Source organism: Solea solea, chromosome 14, assembly GCF_958295425.1.
Source record: "Solea solea chromosome 14, fSolSol10.1, whole genome shotgun sequence".
NCBI lineage: Eukaryota > Metazoa > Chordata > Actinopteri > Pleuronectiformes > Soleidae > Solea > Solea solea.
Window position 1 is genome coordinate 25198769 of NC_081147.1, and position 18861 is coordinate 25217629.

General features: G+C 39.6%; 1 protein-coding gene across 3 annotated transcripts in view; it reads right to left on the reverse strand.

The window, feature by feature from the left end:
- The window catches only part of fstl5 (follistatin-like 5), a 170693-nt gene that overhangs the window by 105192 nt on the left and 46640 nt on the right, over positions 1 to 18861 (reverse strand). For all 3 annotated transcript variants that reach the window (XM_058650034.1, XM_058650033.1, XM_058650035.1), the window contains one exon: positions 18320 to 18350. In XM_058650034.1, the coding sequence (XP_058506017.1) occupies positions 18320 to 18350 (31 nt within the window). The remainder of the gene's footprint in view (positions 1 to 18319; positions 18351 to 18861) is intronic.

Here is an 18861-nt window from a genome sequence, read left to right on the forward strand (position 1 = left end):
AATAAATCTTTTTAAATGTCACGGCAAGCATGGAGATTTAATGACTTCATGAAAGCTTCAAATGTTAAACACACATGCTGAACACTAAGCACCCCAGCACAGCGGTTTTTCAATAAATATGTGACAACATAGACTGCATCATGGTCTGCTGAATTCTTTTTCAATTAACACAAAACAAATCAATTTTTTTACTTTCCCTGTGCATATCAACTTATTTCAGAGAAAGGATGAGGCAGAGGTGCATAGTTGTGTCAGTGAAATCATCAGAGTTCAATATTATTGGTCCAAACCATTGGGTTATCTTGAATCCATAACAAGCAAAGATGAATCCTGCTGTGATTCTGCAGATCTTTGTCCATCCGTGGCTCTCGCTGATAATTTGCAGATTGATTTTACACAACTAATGTCTTCTTCTCACACACACACACACACACACATCATTATATATAGGCAGCTGTATATACACATACATATATATATATACATACACACGCATATATATGTATAGCTATCAGTTATCAGCCCGAGCACTCCCTACACCACAAGGGATATCAGCAAAAAGCCCAATATCATGCATCCCTAACCTAAAATGATTTTTCTTTTTGACAGTGTCTGCAAAAAGTTCACCGTCATCACAAAGTATTCAAAGTGAAAGCATCTGCAAATATTTGGTGTCAATGTTTTTTTCCATTTATTTCCCTCTAGCATCCACTCCTAAAGGAACCAAAACAGAGAGAGGAGAAGCAAAGCAGGATTATAGTTTTTAGGTTTCATGTTTATCTTGAATAAAACCACCAAGGTTAAGGCTGAAGACAGTTTGGAGTTTGAGGTCTTCAAGAAATTCACATCAAACGCCTGCTTTGCTGTGCCAATGTCACCATAATGTGCATAAAGGAATGAAAAGTCGGCCCTCTGACCTGCACATGATGGTCATTCTTGGGAGTTTCACTGCATTTCCTACAGATATGTGCCCAATTGAAATGCACAACAAAAAAACATTGCAACACCACTGTGGAGCACAGTTTGGCATCCACAAACTTTACTCGTACACTGCACACTGCGTCTCACCATAGACCAATAAATATTGACTAGTGCACAGTGCTCCGTGGCATTAATTACAATCTATGATGCATTTGGCTTTGAGCAGAAAGGTCTCCTAAGTCACCAGAAAAGCAAGATTAACATCCATTGTGCACAGGCTGAGCAGATGGTAACAGTAATACATTCGCAAAAAGGAAGTGCTTCTAAAGTCTAATGCATCACATTGAATTAGTATCACTCCATCGCAAAAAATGACAGAAGAAAACAGAAAGCCGCATGTAATTACACCATCATCTTAAAGTTAAGTAATTGCACTTTTTTACCCACTTAAAAACCGTGCATTTTCAAAGTTTTTCGGCGCTCCCCGAGATTATCTATGTCATTAAGTCCTTTAATTTCACTCTTGACGGCAATGTGACTTTCAATTAAATGTGCTCATGAATATCTGACGCTGGGATTTAGCAGCTGGACGTCAGAGTAAACAAGCTGACATGAAGTGGTAAGCCTTGTTCACATCCCAAACATCTCCTCGCTCACAGCCCCCGCGTCATCCTCTCGCCGTCACAGAGGATTTAGATGAGAAACAAGTGTGTACACTGTGACCTGATTGGAGCCAGTCAATTTGCTAGTTTATTAATTCCCAGCGGTTCCCTGGCATAATGATTATTCAGTGAATTTGTGTCGCACAGCCAGGCACCCTCTGCCACCAGCAGGGTCAGCGAAGGGCGTAGTCATTTGTTATCAGTATGCACGTCCAGCAGTCTGGTCGTCAGCTGACATCAGGGACAAATGAGGGACTGTGCGCCGCCTTTCATTCATCGACGACCTATTACTTTTCAAGAACGTGTGCAGAAATACATGATGCCTCATATTCGGTGTGAACCCGAGGGTCACTGTGACGGTTTAGAATTGTACCATATGCACTTTGTAAACAAAGAGCACAGGTCACGGTTAACAGCAGAGACGACCTAACTCACAGGCAGACGTGTCAGTGCCACTCTTTTGACATTCTGTCGCATTTTGTGCCTGAAAAACATGTCACGAAAAAGACTGCACATGGTTAAAACAGCAGACTGGTGACTGCAGGAGTGCAGATTGTTCCCATTCTCTGGGAGTTGTCTGTTTTGTGCTGGAAATTCCTCCACTTCTTGAAAGAAGTCGTGAAGTGAACCAGGTAGAGCAAGGCATTTCTATTCCATAATGCAAACTTCTGGAGAGAAGCACAAATCCGAGGCAAAGACAAACCAAGGACACGCACAACTGATCGCTGAATTTCTGTCTTCTTTTCTGAACAGTGGTGATTGGATTGATAAATCACTGGCCATATATCATGGGTAGAATGTGATGACATGAGCATTTAGCTTCAGGCTGTGTACATACAGTGTAAAATGAGGAGGAATATAGCATGTGGTTTTCTGCAAACACACATACATGCCCTTCAGTGTCTTCAGCAGTCACAGATGTTTGTTTTTTCCAGCATACATTGGTACCTTTTGTATCCAATTACAGGAAAATGACAGAAAACAACATTGTGGTATCAATGGATATAGAAACTGTTAAGAGTTTTATATCAGCAGCAGGTTACATGAATCTGACGTCTCAACACCACTGATAAAAACTTACTTTAATTAAAGCCGTCGCTGATGGTTCGATACTAGAGCTGCACACTATAAGTACAAGCTGCATGAAATCCCAATCTATCAGATTGTAGTTCCTGTCATTTCCACTTTACAGCTGCCTATCACGTAAATGTTTCTGTTAGCGAATGATGATAAGATGACATTTCTCCCGGGCACTCCTGAGTCATCACAAGTCTTAATTGTCTCTGCTATTATTTGGTTGTTTGGATGGACGGACAGACTAGGAGAATATGAATAGTAAATTATGAATATTTAACAGAGAAACAAGGCATTGGTGCAAATATACCATATGACCTTTGTTTAAGCTCTGTCATAATCAAAAACTGTAGCAATACAAGCTTCGTAAAACTTTGATTTCGGCGCGGAGAAAAGATTCAGGGGCAGAGAAAATTGGTCTGAATTATCTTATTAAAAACAAAAGGAGGCAGAAAATACAAACCGTTCAAGTAAATCTCCACTGTGAGCATGAAGGGAACACTGAGGTCCAGACATACGTTACTCCTGTGTGCACCATTTCTGATATCATCCCTCAGTGCTTGCATAATGAGGTGAACACTGTGTGAAGGGATCACTGATGTACAGGGACAAGGCTTACATAATCAGATAGTCATTGCAGATGGATCAAAGCCCCAATACCACCACAAATAAACAAGCCCAGGGAACAACACAAAGATCCATTAATGGGAACTGCCCTCCGCAAAATGTGTAACCACCTGCTGTCTTTGTAAAGCCATGCAAGCTGCCTCCAAATCTCTGGTGCTTATGCTGCATCTAAATTCTCGCACCCATTTGAGCAATATGCCCCAATGCTTTGAGGGGTGTTCACTTTTGGATGAGCGTCTCCTCTTCAATAAGTTGTACTGCGTTTGCCTCTTTGTTGAGGCCTTTGTTCTCCCCCTAAACCACGAGCTGTTAGTTTGGTGCCCATCTGATGTTTTCCATTACAGCAGCTCAGACTCCTGAGGGAGACAGCACAGTGTGGTAAACAACAGTCAGAGGCTCTGAGCTCACTCGGTGCACTGACTCCAGCTGGCCCACAAGGCCAATGAAGGAGAACAAGGGGATGCAAATCACAATAAACAACTACTAAAACAATACTAAAACTTTTACACAAGCTCATAAACAATGTCAGTTTCCCTCATGATGGCTGACACTTTACTCGATATGGTTTCTTGAAAGTACAGTCAGGTAGACGAGGCTGTGTAGAGAGCTGCACACACCGGTTTGCACAAACATCCACAGAAGCACATGCATCTGTATTTTCAGCCAACCTCGCTGTAAAAGTAAATAAAAATAAAAAGTTTATTCATGGAGGAAGGTCTGAAATTGTCCAATCTGCCTTTACAGAGGTTTTTCTACTACATTGACTCAATTAAACTGTGACCATTAGTGGTATCTCAGGAACAGTTTGCTCCAGAAAGTCATCAGTTTATTGAGAGTCAATTATTTGTGACATATTTATGGCAAAAGGAATTTAATGACCTGGAACAACTGTTCATTTTCAGCCAATTTGAGCTGTAACATTGCACAGGTTTTGCAGATTTCATTTCAGATTTGCAATGAGATAATAATCATTTTAAAAAAGTATAGTGATTTAAGTTAAGTTTAAGTTTTTTGTTTCCTGGAGATGTTAAAATCTACTGGGAACCATTTTCCAGTTGCCATCACATCACCTCCAAATTGACAAAATGGGATTATAGCTAATATCTATATCACATTAACAAAGACACCATGGCTATGCGACATCTATTGCTTGTGCCCCCGGGTGAACATGGTCAACTTGGGGGCATGTTCACCCGGGTAGCAACCAAGATTACATTCTGGTTATCTGGCAAATGAAAGGTTAGCCCGCAGTGCTATGGGTCGCCCTCCTAAATAATGTGAATAATGAAATAGACGGAAACTGACATAATTTTCTATTTTCCTTGTTTTTAAGTTGGATGGAATCCAGTTTGATTCAACAGGATTGTCAAACAATAAACACACTTCATCATTTAAGGTTATGAGTCATACTGATTACTAGACTACACATCATTACAAGTGCACTTTCACTTATTCAGAAAATGTATATGCTTGGCTCTATGTAATAATCCGTATGCTATCATTTCAAGTTCATGTCCACACACTTCCAGAGGGCGCGCCCCGTAAGCAAATTCCAGCTTAAAGCAATTACTGTTTTACTTTGAGAGGCAACAGTAGCACATTTAAAATAAACCTGGCTGTCTTGAACACGAAGTATAAGCACACGCTGAAGTTAATTCCATATATAAATGTAAATATGCATAATCATTTCTGCACACTCAGCTGTCATTTCACAAAACCTCCTGTGCTCTGAAGTTTAGAGATATACTGTACGTGACAACTTCACCGGAAGCATTCTTGGCAGAAATCCTCATTTGATTTAGAAAAAAAAAGTTGTCTGGTGGCGCTCAGTTACAGAAAAGCAGCCACGAGTCGTGTTGTGATGTTCGACTTCACGCATGTCAAGGCAAACTCTTATTTCTCTCTGCCTCCAAGGTGCAGACGTGCATCCATCACCTGCCCGAAAAGCACTTGTATGCTAATTGAAGCACTGTGACAACACTTTTACTCCTGGTGGCATAAACAACTCGTGAACATTTTACGAGGAGCTATTTGAGGCATAAGAGCTTTTTCAACCCTCTGGAGCTGAGTAACCCACTACGTTTAAAACATTGATGACTTCCCTTCCACCTCAATGAGTCCGTTCCATAATCATTCCTTTAAAAAGCAAAGCACAAGTCTTAAAGGAAACCGTGCGATGCCATTTCTCATGTTCAGTGAGTTCAGCTTGGTAGACGTGAAATTGCCTGTGTCCGTCTGACTCTGCCTCCGTAGGTGGCGCTGTATCTCTCTATTGGTAGTGTGTACTGAGACAGATTCCTGTTGACCTTTACGTCACAGAAACACAAACGGTGAGATGGATCGTGCTGTGGTTCTGTACGTTTCGTACCTGCTGTACATGTTAATAGTCAAACGTGGGGGTTTTCTCTGTAGCTTTGGCTCTCGCCAACGTCATCATGCATTTGGTCTTTTCATGGCAACAGTACTGGATCAAAACCGAGGGGGGGGGAGGATTTTGTGGCAGAATGCCAAGTCCAACTAAGCATACACATGTAGGAGTAATCGGACTATGAACCGTAACTAACTTGTTTACCTGACATTAAGAAAACTAACTAAAGTCGGACTAAAATTAGGACTTTTACCATGCATGTAACCGCACTGACTTCCTTACTACTGGATGTTTGGATCAGACGCTGCATATTTTAATTAATGTTCTTCCTTTTGCTATTTTTGTATTTGTATTCAATCTAGTTCAAATATGTGAACAGAGGACAAGTCCTTGGTATTATTACTAATAAAAAAGGACCTACTACTTAATAAGAAAGCCAGGTTCTGCAACCTGCTGAATGTTAACAGTGCCAGCATTAGTTGGCGTCCCTGATTTCTAACTGTAAAAATACAACCCTCGCTGAGGAGCAACGTTTGCATTGTCAGTCGAGACATTTAACTGTAATGGGGGTGATTGAACAGTGAAATGCAATTTTCTCTACAAGTACAAGCAGTCACAAAGTTTAAGGGTCAAAACTACTGAGAAGAGAAAAAAAAATTCAATTATTGGGTATGACAGGATTGTGCGAGACGAAGAAATACAGCAAAGCGGGAAATGTATTACACATTTGAACAAGTCAGAAACAGGGACAGGCAGGTATAGGAGGCATATTTGCAATAGGGTGTTGTATGGTGAACATTCATCTTGCAGCTCTGCACAAACACAACTGACAGCGCACAAATAGACCGGCTGGGTGTTTGTAAAATCTAACAGAGCAGCCAAATCAAGTCATGGTCAATTTATTCATAATATGCTGCCTGACACATTCATCATACACCAGTCTGCAGAGCACAAAGAACATACTGTAAATACAAATTAAACTATGTAAATAAACCGAACATGGAATATTCTCTGGCCTGTCAGAGGGTTCCAAGATAAAAGCCACAACAGCTCCATATAACTGTCGAGGTGAATGGTCTTTATTTTAATTTTACAACTCTGAATTACAGCTGATTATTTAGGCTCCTTTGACACTGATCACAAGCAAAAAGGCTCCTTTAATGTAGTCCTGAAAGCATTTTCTTCTAGCATAAAAGCTTTAAATCTTTGTTTACTCACAATTTATGCAGAAACAATGTCTGTTATCTACAAACACTGTGTTCCAGGACATAAATTACACCCATTAAATATTACTTTCTGATGCAGCTTGTCTTTTTTTTCTACTAATTGCAAGAGTGGTTTAAGAATGTGGAGAATAACCTTTTGAGCAATGTCTTCTCCTTCAGGTTATATCAACACCAAAAAGTCAGGTTTGGTTACAAAAATGCACTCATCAACAGACCAAACGATCTTAACCAGTAGACAGTTGGCCCAAAGCAAAAATAGCTGCAAAAACAATCAAGCAGAATCAGATCAATGCACCTTGGAGCCACTGAGCCAATCAATAAAACAAAACATTCCATAAAAGACCATCCTACACCTCAATGAGGAGAATTTTTGCATTTGTTTCTCCTGCTGCCAAAACCTTAGTTTAATCAGAGCAGGAAAACAATGGGAAATCAGTCACATGACGATTAAAGCTCCAGTGGATCACCAGACTAATCCGACACAATCATGTCTCGTCTTGTGCGGCTCATCACTTTTCAAATGTTATCTGAGTTTTGAAAAATTATTAGGCTGCCACTGTTTCTGCCATGTCAGCTGAGTGTGATTACAGATGGTAATTTAATCTCATCTTTGGACGGAACAACTTATAAATGTCATAAGCTTAGCATAATCAGTCAGGGATAGAATGAAATGCTGATTCATTGAAATTCACTGAAACTACATTTGCACAGGTAATGTCACTCATTTAAATGTTCAGGAATTTTTAAACCAGATATCTGTGACTCCACTTCTGCAAATAAATGTTTCACATTTAAAATTAAAAGAACCGAGTTGGAGAAAATATGCTTTACTTTAAATTTAAACCATCTAAACTGAATATAGTTGCCTGGTATTTGTCATAGCTGTGCATGTCTCCTTTGAAGAATGATTTTATACATATGGGCTAGGATACGGAGATATTTTTTTTATTATTATGGAGTAATTTGATTTGATACAATAAAGTTCCTCATTTAATGTAGATATTCATTTTCAATAAGCAAAAAATTATAATATAATTATAATTATTATTCCTCTTCCAGAATTCAACTATTAACTAAGCCACAAGGCTTCACATTCTCTCAACTTCACAAGGCTACTGTCAACAATAACTACTTCAAGGTTACTGTCAAGGGCAGGTCCGCGCAAATAGAAGGGGAAAAAATGTCTTAGAATGACAAAGAAAAAGATTGTTTGCTCCGTTCCTGTGTGGACATGGCCTGAGGTGCTGCATACACAGGTAAAAATTGCACGAAGTGAACATTAATTGATCAAATTTAACCCTTGTCTTGCAAGCATGGCAATTCTTTTCAGAGTTATTAACATGAATTTGAAGCAAAATGAGCAGAGCAACCTTGGTAAACGCCTTCATAACATTAAAAGTTATAACCATTTCATATCTCATCATATTTAACAGCATTAACATCTACTACAACAAAGTCGGACATCCCTGCAAGCGTGTCCCCACAAACTACACTACTCTTGTCCTTATCTCTCTTGCAAATTGCACCATTCAGCATCTTCCTTCTTGACAGTCGCTTGTCAGCATTGAACACAGCTACATGACTTCCCCTTGACTATGACCTTGCATACGTGCAGTTTTTTATATTATCAGGAAAAAATTAAGTGCTGCCATGACTTCTTTTTTTGTCTTCCCTATAAATGGCTGTTTTTATATTTATAGACCCTCTTGTGTGGCGGACTGCAGTGTCACACCTGGAGGTCAAAGATTCCCTACTATTGCACAAAGAGACACAATGTGACTGGAGCGTCAGCTAATGCTATAAAACTGCAAATGCATCACTCTATTGTGCACCTGCTTTTTATTAAGTTTGAATAATCTTCTTACAGTTTAAAAGATAGTGAATTCAACACAACAGATGTGATGCAATATTTATACATTTATTCCGGTTTTACACTTTCATACACATCACGTGCACAAAATGCAGCGATGTGGGAAAAAAACAAGTCATTATCAAAACAAAAATCCTTTTTGAAAATGTAATCAGTTTCAGCAACACAGCAGAAAGAAAATGTGTTACTTCCACCCTCTAACAGTGGTTTGTGTGGGGGTTCCTGGATGAGTGCATGTGCTACAGAGTGGATATGAGAGCACCTGGCAGCCACTTGGCAACTTTTCGTCCCATTTCATTCCCTCGCCTAATGACTGAACACGTGGGCCTGGCTCCTCTCTCACTCTGTCCACATCAAGATGCAGCACTGAGAGCGTTTCCACCAACAACCCCATTTATCAGAGACTGCTGACCAATTGTAAGCACCCCCAACCCTACTGTCATTACAGTGGGTTGTCGGGATAATAGGTAAAACTGAGCAGTTTCTCTTTCCATGTTGGATATTTTGGATTCTGATGATGCTAGGGTACAGTGTTTGTTGAGGACCATTCACATTTGAATTTGCACCAGTACTGGTACCGAGACCTTGACTTTGTCTCCCAACAGTACCATTTCTCAGCGCCTTACTCTCTTTGTAATGACAAAAATGTTGTTTTATTTGTGAAAAATATGTCCCAACAGCTCAACGTTGGATACAAAACCTGTCTGGTTAAAGCTCAAGCTCAGTTTGTTGCCTTATTATCTCAGACCCCTACTGTGTTCTAGCTCACATTTAGAGGTGGAGCAGTTCATGGTTCTCTGTGGCACATGACGTCGGAGACGTTTTGGTACTGACATTATTCAGGCTGTACCATTAAAATTACAGTTTGGTACCGAGCCAACAGTATGGTATGATATGGTATGGTATGTAATTAAAATAATCCTTTGGTTTTGTGCAGAAGTTTAAGAGCATTCAACTTTAAGGTTTATGATACAATTACAAGTACAATCACATTTAACAACGAGACAGATGTAGGGCACAGAATATAAAGTTTCAGGTTCTAAATTTAATCTTTTAATCAATTAATTTGTCGATTATTTTCTTGATTAATCAAGTGTTTATTTGGTCCATAAAATGTCATGAAAAATGTTTATTGGTGTTTCCCAAAGCTCAAAACAATATTCCCACATGTCTTTTTTGTCCATAAATGATTTGTTTGTCAAATGGAGCATTGAAACTAGAAAATATTGTCACTTAAGAAGCTGAAAAATCAGAAAGCTAAAATCAAATAACCAATTATTAAAATAGCTCCAAGTTTAGCTAAAAGACTTCTGACCAGTTTTGACTAACCAAAGCACTAATGCAGCAGCAGAAGTCGAAATGCCTGGAACAAAATGCTGCACCTAAACCAGGTAACCTCTCCCATACAGGTCATATACATCTGTCCATGCTACATGCTGCCATGTAGTAGGAGGGGCTATTGGTCTTAAATAACCTAGGGATAAGAATTCAAGAATCAAGTCTTTTAGCCAAGATCCTGTCTTTAACACTGACAACATTTAAAAAAAATTCTGAAGTGATGTATATCTTATCTGTGATTAATGTCATGTGATTGTCGTTCTCTGCCCGAGGCTGAAGAGCTAAGAGTGTTGGATCATCGGTCTTGTTATCTATCCTCCTCAGTATTGTGCCGTTTAAACTCAGCGGGGGCTTTTTTCACAGGGCAAAAGAAACACATCTACTGCCACAAAGCAGGGCACAATTGTGGAATACAATCCTCACGCTGTGCACGTTAAAGGATTAAAGCACACATTTATCCCGTCTGACAAAAAAAAAAAAAAAACAGCGAGCGAGTCAGGCTTGTTTGCCATGATGGAACGCACAAAACCATCTAAGACTTCTGCTCATAAAAGGTACAGAAGAAAACAACACTCCCAGTTCTGTTTTGTTTTTTTCCCCCCAAACAGCAGTGATGAGCCGAACCTCCTATTGAGAGCGAGGCTACACGAGACAACGAGAGCGTACCGTCAGTCAAACTTTTATATGTCTCTATTTTCAAACAGTGATATGAGCAGTTCAACAGAAAAAAGACCTTTGAAAGACAAACCATGAAGCTCAGTGTGTTGTTTTCAAATGGTCCATTCATACTTAAATTTACTGCTTATTGCTACTGTTGTGAGGCCATTATTATCAAGCTGCTCGTCAAAGTAAGACATACGAGTCTACACATTTATGGAGGGAAAACAGATACAAAAGAGTGTAAGAACAAAAGTGCTTATGTGAGACCTGGCTAAGTGGTTTCCTTATGGAGGTATTTCATGTTTGTACACTGAAGTGGTTCTATCATTCAGATATAAAAAAACAAAAAAAGGCACATGGAGCTTAATCTTGGTTGAGAGCAGGTACCGTCCTTCAAGATAATGCTCCTTCATGTGATTACCGTGTTGACCTTCACATGGGTAAAAAGCCAGTTCTACTGCCAAGCTCGCATCATTATGCACTGTAAGTAGCATGGGACCATGCAAATCACTGGGAATTATTGATGAATTTCAATTAGATTCGTCTCACTCCATTTAATACAACACATCCAGGGTAGGGTTTGGGCATCAACCACCTGGGAGTCATTTATACGCTGAAGATGAGTTTTGATGGTAATATTGTTGATCTTGCTAAGTGTGCAGCACGTTATGCTTCCTTTGGCAGTGCTGATGGTCGCCATGATGCCTATCAAACTCTTCACTACCCTTGTGTTTGCATGTTGTTATTTTCAAATAAGCAGTTTAGCACAAGTTCATTAAGTAATTCAAAGACCTGAAAATGAATTGCATGCCATAACGGTATAGCGGTGAATGGCTCATAAATGTTATTCCTATGGCTGTGGACGGTCAGTCAGTGATTCTGTGCATGAATAATTGTCCTCCTTATCTTCAATTTGAACCTTTGTGCAATCAGTATTCAAAATCTATAGAATAGAAAACAAAAATATTTTGAAAGTGTTATTTTTACCCTGGATCTAAAAGGGAATTTTCTGCATCAGAATTGATTAACACAAGTGTGAAACTCATTTGCTTTTCAAAGAAATCAAATTATGAGTCAACAAAAATCTATCTTCTATTCATTTGCAATGGCGCAGTTCAAAACTAGTCAAGTCAATGAAGAGACCATAGAGCAAAACTTTCAAACAGCCAACAGCCATCCAGGGATTAAAGCCAAAAATATTCCCCGGTCATCTACATGTGCCACACTTTAAGAGAGGCCCCTTTTTTGTGCATGTATAATGTGTCCATGCACCATTTAAATACTCAAGACCAATAGCATTTTAAAAGAAGATGGTGATTTCAAACAGCCTTTGTATTCTCAATTTGATCTTAAGTAATTTTAGTGTTTTTAAATGTTTTTTGTAGTCATACAAATAATCCACCAGTTACAGACAGTACATACGTACATAAGGGTTGCAAACTGAGTCTGGCCCTTTAAGAGAGGGCGCGGCCTTGTGGGTACTGCGAGTGAAAAAGGAGATTAGAAGAAAAGGAGACAAAGTGTTTGTGTGATGGTCAGCAGCAACAGTCTCTATGAAACTCCTAAATAACAGCAGGAATAGTAACAGAGGGGCTGTGTGGTACATGTTTGCTGGTCCAGACTCATTGAAGGCCAGTTATCAGCTATAAGCCAGCGGGAACCAAGTTGTATCTGTACGACACCAGAGGTTCCAAGCGTCTCAGTTGCGTTACCGAAGTCGAAAGAATAAACATTGATTTCGAGTCGACAGCTGTTATTAGCACAGAGAGCAGCTACACAAGGCTTGCAGTCGCAGGGGTATACCACGGCTCTGGCTAGCTTTATTGGTTGAGAGCAGCATCAGTTTAATGCCTGAAAACCACAACAAAAACATGTGCCGCTCATTTTTACTTTTTTTTTTTTCCATTGATGTAAATCTTTCATGGCGACGGAAAACTTGAATCCCTGGTCATCTCATTTAATGTGTGTTTTACCGAACACTTTTTGAACAATTTCTCACATAATACTGGCTCATTAGAAGTTAATGCCAATGCAGGAGACATTTCAATGGTTCACAATATGAATCGATCGAGTTAGGAATCAACTTACACTTGGGACACAGGCTGAAGTAATTAATGGTCAAGTAAAAGACAATCTACCTACTTTGGTATAAATGCAAATACCTCTGAGGGAACCTTCCCTTGGGAATGCATAAACCTAGTTTGGATGGTTAATTTAATAGATGGGTATATTTTGAAAATACAGGTGCAGCCAACATAATGTCATTAATGTTTTTGCTCACTTTAAATTGTAGCAGTCAGATAAATCATTAAACCAGCAAGCACAATAGCAGGGTCCCACTGGCAAACAACATTGACCTGCATGTTGTTGGCAACAGTGGTGCTTCCACTAATCAAAATAGAGTGGAAGCTTTCCAGAAAGCCTTGTCTACAGTGGAAAACTGTGCAGGCCTCAACTGTACCAGAAAAAAAAAAAAAAGGCCAATGTCATGTCAAATAAAATGACTTTGTCAACAAAGTTGGTCACATGGCAATTACAACAAAACATGTCCATTTAATATGGGTTTTATGCATTTCGTTTTAAACTAATCATGATTGGAGCGGTCAGTAAATGTAAACGGAAACCAAGATAAGCAAACTGGACGCAGGAAACCACAGCAGGAAAAAAAAGGAAACCACAGCAAATGTCTCATTTCCATACAAGGAAATGAAACAAGAAGCCCAAAGACATTTCTTGGACCGAATGAAAGGTTCGCAGGAAGAAAGACCATTAAAGTTTCAGTGTGTCCTCAGATGCTAATCATGTTAAGTATTAGCTGTGATTTATGCGGTACTTTGATATTTTAAGATTTGCATCATTTAAAGAGCATTAGCATGAGCATTTTTAAATCCAGCAAATTATGAGTTTAAGAATTGATGACTGGGAGGCAGACACCACACCACATGTAATATTATCTTAATCATCAGAAACTGTATTTTAGTGAAAGTGCTGTCTAATCGCATTTGAAGTGTAATGTGACAGCTAAAGGTATGGCTGGTGATCTCCCTTGAGGAGGTGAATACTTGAACTGTACATTATTTAGGCCATACATAACTGTCCTCTCACTGCTCTGCTTAGTAGGTCAAGAAGCATAAATGGCCAGTAAAGCCTTTCAGAGAATCCTGTGAGAATTAAAAGGAAAGAACCCTATAGGTCTTTTTTAAACCCAACTTTTCCAAGTGAGTGATGCTCATAAGCAGATGTTGCAGTGCATTCCCACAGGGTGTGTTTAAAAAAACTGCTGCCCTTGCCCAATGAAATAAACTGAAAGCAATCTACAGTAACTTGATTAAGACTTAGTGTATGAAAGCTTACAAATTACAAAGTGGCCAAACACTGAAAGGCTAGATGGAACAACAGGGAGTCTTCCAGTAATCCTGTCTGAGAGTGCAGTTCAGTACAGTACTCACCGCTCCTCTGTGCAGCTGTGACGAGTTATTAAAAGTGTAGCCGTAGCTCAGGGGGGTGGTGTGTAATTTTAGAATTAATATACAATTTAGCGCTTGGTGTTTGCATCCGCTAAATTATTCAAATGTGCTGCTGCTTTGGGTTTGGGTCTGGTGGGGGTGAGGCCGCTCCATATGCATACAGATTAATATATTATGTCTGCATATGAAAGAATGGGAGACAACATAGATCAGGGGGACATAAATATCAGTGACAGGCAACAAAACAAGTTGTTTGTTCTAGTGCGGAGTTCAACTTACCTTATGGAAATAGTCGAGAATGTTTGCTTGTTATTTAATACTAATTCTGCAGTCTGTCAGTGGGGAAATCAATCTTCAGTGGCCATATTTACATGCAAGAAAAGTCTGCACTTCACCCAGTCAGTGAAGTGGCTTCCCATGCTGTTAAATCAAATCTGACTCAGGTAGCTTCAAATGGACACTTAAAAATATTAACAAAAGCATAGAAACATATTAAAACACTGATGTCAAGCTTTGAGCACCCTATTTTTCCTGCTACAAACTCATTTATCATCACTGTAAGCCACTTTTTTTTTAATTGTTACACTTGCAGAGCACTTCATTTTAAAAAGCACACCCATGTGAGTCTTCCTACTTTTGAAATAGCCTATTTTTTATCACATGTAAACCACACAATTTCTTTTTAATTCTAGGTCATGTTGTCCTCATGTTTTTCCAGCTGAATCACCAGTTCTACCATATCTTGAGAAAGTTCTATCAGATTTCGATCAAGAACATGGCGAGGCCACTGAAGTTACCATCATGTTCAGAGAATTTTGAATTTGACGTAGCAACGACAAAATAAGTCACACAAGCTCTCGCATTTGAACCATGACAAATGCTAATCAGTGGTATAACAAACTACACCAAAGCATCAACCTTGGAAGGTTGAGTCCAAGGATTTTCTGACCCATCGATCTGCAAACTCAACGAAAAGCTAGATAAATCAGACCAGGCCATGTTTTCGGTCTTCAACTGTCCGGCTTTGGTGAGCCTGTGCCCACTGTTGCCTCAGATTTTCTGTTCTGATGTGTATCCCACTCGCCTCAAGGTTCAACATGTTTGTTTTCCGCTCACCATAGTTGCAAAGAGTGGTTATCTGGTTTACAACAGACTTCCTGTCAGCTCCAACCAGTGGGGCCATTTCCATATGACCTTTTCTTATCAACAAGCTGTTTATGTCCACAGAACTCGCCCTCGCTGGATGTGTATCCTAACAGTACTGAACATTATATAGACTCTTTGTAGAAATACGTTAACCAGCCGATCTGGTATCAACAATCGCGCCAAGGTCAAAGTCCCTGAGAACAATACATATCCCCTAATATAATGTTACATGGGAGCATGAGGCCTCTGACCTGCATCTGCATGATTGTGTGCATTTTTTGCACAATTGGCAGATTGGATATTTGCATGAACATGCAGTACAAAGGTGTTCCTCAGAAGTGCAAGAAGAGAGTTCATTGCACAAGCTAAAATACAGTAGCACATGAACCTTAACGCAATGATTACATTCACCACCAACAACAAACACAGGAGAATGTGGCCTTTTCATTCTGGACTCACCTCACTGTGGTTGGCATGCGATGGAAATGTTGTTATCATGCAGCTGCAGTAATACGACCACAACACATTTACCAAAGTAGATGGCCTTGGCATCACTGACTGGACAGGTGTGACCCGACTAAACTGATCAATGCCTCCAAAAGAGATTATGTAGAGAGTCTTCAGATATAATTACTGTCATAGGAAGATTAATCTGGTACGCATGAATTTTTAAATTGTGCTGAAAGTGATGCGATTCCAATTATATTTTGATTGAGACTAATGTACAGTGGTCATCTTGGATTTCTAGTATGGCCTCAGAAGTGTGACAATCCTAATAATGAAAAGCTTATATAACACTGTTTACTAAAAGCCTGAGGAATGTTTTAAATCCAGCAAAAGCAAAAAAAAAACAATCAAAAATAAAATTGCGTTCTCTCAATCGTGCAAGCACAAGCACAAGTCTTCCTTGATAACACCACTGACACATTTTACTTGTAATAAGGACGTGAGATTGGCTCAAAAATTTCTATCAGATATTTCATATGGTTAAATCAGTCCATTTATTCCATAAAATGGCATTTCACCAGCAGCCCAAGGTCTTGCTGCAGCCCACATAACAAGCTCAGTGAATGTGGCACATGCTTGTTCTGGGACTCCAATTAAAGAGAGCATTCTGAAAAAACGGCTGGCATTTCTCTGTCTTTGTCTCTTCCGCGCTGACATTCAGCTCCAGTTTATAGGCCGCTGCATTTCCACGAACTGTAATTATTTTTTTGTTTTCTCATTCCCACCAAACGGAGCAATATAATATCCATCCATCCATTTTGGAAATTGCCCATCTTGCTCAGGGTAACAGCACAATTTAGGTGAAGACCGGTCACCGTTCTATCATCGGGTGAGGAATATAATGGTCTCAAACAATTGAACGCTGAAGGGCCTGAGTGGAAATTTGCCAATCTACAATACAACAGACGATCACCTCATTTAGATTTTAAAGGGAGAAATGTTAAAAACAACAGACAGGCACATTTAAAAAAGAACTGTGGGATTGCCTCAGGTTATGGACATGGTGGAGGGTCAGATCCATAACAAATGCATTCTGCTAGAATTTTAAAATGGTCTCAATCGCCACTTATTCTCTGCCAGGAGGCTGTTTCGGGTTTTTTTTTTTGTTAACTGAATGGCTTTTCTCTGCATTTCCTCCCTTTCTGGATGTCCATTGATAATTGAGCTTGTGACGTAGCATCGTGTAAAAGTGAAGTTTTAATGCCAGATTGACCTCAGTTGTATAATAATGAGAAGCCGCCAATGTACAGGGTGATGCTTGAATTATTTATGATTTCCTCTACAGTTCGCTTGCCTTCTCGTTATTGGGGCTGTAAATGAGTTTGCTGAAAACTGGCCAAAGTGAGATCTCCCTTCTCAGCTTACAGACCATGGTGCATTAAAGTGAATCACAGCAGACAGCTGGGGCCGCCCTTTATGGTAATGCACCCTCTACAATTACTGCTTCGACCTTCCCCGGTGAAGAAAAATGGGTAGACGTCCATTTAGTGGACCTTTTAAACACTTAGTGGCAGACATGTTGGGCAGCAGGATCACCTTTTGACTGACAGTGACTCTGGTTTAGAGGAGACAGATCAGGTATTAGAAAGGTGACAGGCAGACGGATGAGATGCATCTGTCAAACAGCAAGAAGACCATGGTGTGTTAATGCATCCACACCACAACTGTATACATTAATGGTAACTTTCCAGAGTTATACATTTGAGAACTAAAGTCAATCTAAAATCCACTGTTCCAGGTCCTCAAATCTGAATATTTGCCAGCTTACTTACAAAATAATTATTTTAAATTTAAAATCTCAACTTAATCAATAGCTAGCTTACTGATCTAATTTCTTCAACTAACCTCAATAAAACACAACAGTACAGTAGGACTGAAAACCCTCATACAAAGAAAGTTGCTCCCATTAATACAACTATAACCCAGTTGTTTCAAGCCATCACAGTTCAATACCCATAATGAAGTTGTGGACATATTTTCTACAGCTATTTCCCCACACATACAACACTTGTCCTGTAACAGTAACAACTGTAACTCGGGCATGTTACAATACAAAAACATTCCTCAGTCTCCATCTAAAATTGTCCATATTATCCATACGCAGCAAAAGGTGAAGCTTTATGGGGGAAAAAGAACATCACAGCAGATTCTCCCCCGACTAGAGTGGTTGGCCGACTGTGTTAAAATGTGATTATCAGGTGAGACTTCCTTGTTCCTAATCAATTAAAAAGGGGTTAGTAAACAAAATGACAGCAATCCAACTACATTCTGTATCTGGTGTTTTCTGGAGCTTCCCATGAAAAAGTTTTTTTACATGACAGGTAGTCTTGACATATTTTCCAGCAGCTGAGCTAAAGTCATGCTGTGGCCTCCTACAAGTAACCTGCATGATGCCCGGTGCAGGATGTACACGGCACGTCAAGGAGAAAAAGACAAAAGGAAAGAAAACTCACCTTTTATCCTCAAGGTCTCTGGGACCCCATCCTGAAAGAAAATACAAAAGAACAAGAGTTACAATAAACCACAACATCACAGCATCAACAACACAACTGAAACACAAGTCAGGATTCTACAGCACACCAAAGACCACAAGAATATACCCGAGTATTGGACTTCAATGGTTTGGAAGTATTACATGGAGAAAAAAAATGGATGTAGGAGAGAGAGACGGAGAAAATTAAAGACTTGGAAATTCTGTAGCGGCGTTTAAATATGACATGTGCAAGCATTTCATTTTCCCCCGTGTCAAGAAATGACAAAGAAATGAAGGTGGCAGACAATGAAAATAAAAAATACAATATGCAGATACTGCCAAACCGTGACCTACACATCAGGGAATATTAACAATTTGAAAAAGCATCTTGGCAAATTGTCACCCCAAAACAGATTTGAGAGCATGCAAGGGAGGAATAAAGAGACAAAGCCACTTCCCCCATAACAGCAGCAGAACACAAGAGCTCAAGATGAAGGATTCTGGATGCTGGAGCCAAACAAG